Here is a 3112-nt window from a genome sequence, read left to right as displayed (position 1 = left end):
CAAAATCATCAGTTTGAATGAATATATAATGTAAGTTATCTGCGTAAACGTGGTTGAAAGTAGAAAAGATTTCTAGGCTATTAGATGTAGCTAATTATTGGCATCTTTGAAACATTAGATAGATAAAAGGAAACATCGATCTGAAATGGTTTCTCGTTTCGTCGTTTTGGCGAAACTCGCGCACTATTTGTTGGCTCGTTAACGCCAACCATAAGATCTGTAGCAAGCAATGAATGCATTCATCTGCTATAGCAGATGATTAGCCTGTGGAAGCGCGTGCTGAATTGCGCTGTTACAAGCATATATTTTACATGTGGCTAGCAGATTCGAACCCTTCACCCCATGATTATTGGGTAGGGTAATTTGCACGCGGACAACCTGCTGCCCGATGCAATTAGAATTTAACTTTCATATATATTAGCTTCTACAAATTTTTTTTCTGAAATTAATATCATTTCTAGTATTGCATTGCTTGATTCTCATTTATATGAAATATTCCGCATTTCGTAGACATTTCGGTTATTTAGCTTTCAGCCACTGGACGCAAAGCTTCAACTGAAAACCTTTACAATTTATAATACTCACATTCTCGCTTCATAATGATAACAGAAAACAACAATTTTTGAATAATTGCTATGATTTTACTATTCCAGTTTTTACCTACATTTATCAATAATTTGTGATTTTCTCTTTCTTATCTTTGCCATTGCTTCACACTGAAAACACGGAAGACACGATGCAGAAGAAAAGAAGGCAAGAGGTAAATGCCATTTATTGTATTCTGTGAAGAACGGCTAACGATACTTCGAAAGGGTGAAGTTATTCCTTAGTTTAAGGAAATTACGCAAGTTTGTAGAATGTAATATATGAGTAAGATACTTTTCACTGTAAAGCTGTAATTTTTGTTTTTCATATTAAGATTAGGTATGACTTCATCTTTAGAAAGATGGAAAGTTAAACAACTTTATTATCACTTTATATTACTTTTTCAAATTTCGCAGCATCACAGACATTTCGTAAATTACATTATTTAACCCTTTCAGACCAGCAATTTTTTCTGTGAAGCAAAATTTTTTTTAATATGCGTTTTAAACATGTTATGGTGTGTTTATGAAAATTCTAATAGGATTTATTGTTTGAATAATATTATTGCCATTTTTAGAGCTGTATCAAAATTGATACACTGGGCCTCAAAGGAGTACACGTTTCTATAACTAATTGTGCATACGCTTATTGTTCTTATGTACGCAGGCATGCAGTAATTGGCAGGCAAATAATTATTTATGAAATTCTGTAAAGCAGTTTCTGTTGCTACTTAGGCATAGGTAAATACTGCATTTTTTGCACAGACACGTCGCTAATTTAGAACACAGTCTGCATCTTCTTCGCGTTTGAGTGATTTCTGGCCAATGGCTAGTTTGGTCCTTTGCTACTTCTCTTGAGAGGTCAGTTGGTCGTCTTCCCAATCGTCTTGACGTCAGGGCTGCCGTTGGAGAAGACGCACGAGAATGGCTTCTGGAAATTCACGAGACACAAGGACTGACTAACTTGGCAAGTGAAGCTTAGTAGGTCCAATGTGCCTGTGCATGTTCCAGGCATCTCCTTTCTGTCCCTCTTATACAGTTGCCATGCATTTGTCATGGCAGTGCTGATGATCCAAAAGAAAATGCGACGGGTCCATTTTCGACTTTTGTGTTCGATGCGGTATAGAGCAGCAAGCATGTTGTTCAGGTCTATGCCACCCATATTCATGTTGTAATTTTTTAAAATGTTTGGGATTTCAACGTTTAATTATTGACAGGTGCATGGGGCAGCAACTACCAAATTACAGCAACTACTAGACGTGTAGTGAGGACGCGATCTCAGTAATAAATATGAGCGATGGTGCAAAACTTTTAGAAATGTTATTGATTGCATCTGACAATAATTCATTAGACATCCTAAATGATTTTTCTCAGAAAAGTAATACGGGGTTGGGCAAGCGAATCTGAGTACGCTGAGGGTAGTAATCATGATGCGCAGTTTCCGTTAAAGCCCAGTGTATCAAAATTGATACAGGTATTCTAAGGAACTCTACTCAGCACCCCAAAAACTTTAGAGGCTGCAGTTAATTTTAACATCATCTTCACATCAGCATCTACTAGTAAAAAAATTATTATCCTTAAATTCTGCTCAGTTCTCAATTTATACATCAAAATGCAAATTCATGTTTTTTCGTCTCACCTACCTGTACAGTAGGGCGCATTATGAAAAATCTACTAAGATGAGAAAAAAAATGGCAATAAAATATTGTTAAGACAAATGTCAAAAATACATAAACACAAGCATGGCTAACAAAAACATTTCAGTAAATAGCTATGGGGCATAAAACATTATGTATCAAAATTGATACGGTGGGCCCGAAAGGGTTAATTTCATTAGTTTCTAGAAAAGAAATGCATATACAAATATAGGCAATTCACAAAAGCAACCCACAGTACATCAGACGGTAGTTTATACCGAGGAATTGCATGTAAATCGGTTTGCCAGCCAAGCGGTATTATTATATACATGATTTAGATGGAAGCATTTTATAAATGAAAATTACATTTCCTTCTCGAATAAACGTTAAAAATGTCGTAGAAAATAGGAACGGATAATGCTGAATAAACACCTAATAGCTGTTATTAATAATCTTGCAGAATCATTATTTATTTTTGATCTTGCACGTCATTTATTTCTGTAGTTACAGTTGCCGGAAGTAATTATTCTATTCTTTTAAGAATTAATCTATTCTTGTGAACCGAGAGTGATCGTAAGCGAAAGATCGAGAATAGTGTCGATGAAAAGTATTATTTTGGTTCATTTCAAAACCCTTGTTGGTTGACTTTTATTGGCAAGAAATGAGAAACGAGATATTGCTACGATATGAGATATCGACAAGAACGAAGATATTGCTACTACACTGTAAGCCAGTGGAAGGCTGTTTATAAAGATACATATTGATAGCCTTTGTGATAGAAACTAAATATATTTTCTGCTTTGTACTGGTGAAGCGTCACTTATCGTCAGCAGAAAGCCGAAAATATCGAAGATAAAGATGATTTCTATAACCCATTTCCAGGTCCTTTCC

General features: G+C 35.3%; 1 protein-coding gene across 1 annotated transcript; it reads right to left on the bottom strand.

Annotated features, from left to right (window-relative positions):
• Positions 1-1446: 1446 nt before the first annotated feature.
• Positions 1447-1746, bottom strand: Tsp_10507 (conserved hypothetical protein). The gene has a single exon (XM_003372206.1). It carries the CDS (start codon positions 1744-1746, stop codon positions 1447-1449), a length of 300 nt encoding a protein of 99 aa, XP_003372254.1.
• Between the last annotated feature and the right edge of the window lie 1366 nt (positions 1747-3112).

Source organism: Trichinella spiralis (assembly GCF_000181795.1).
Source record: "Trichinella spiralis strain ISS 195 chromosome Unknown Scfld9, whole genome shotgun sequence".
NCBI classification, from domain to species: Eukaryota; Metazoa; Nematoda; class Enoplea; order Trichinellida; family Trichinellidae; genus Trichinella; species Trichinella spiralis.
The sequence above is the reverse complement of the archived record's forward strand: the minus strand, read 5'-3'. Positions and strand labels throughout refer to the sequence as shown.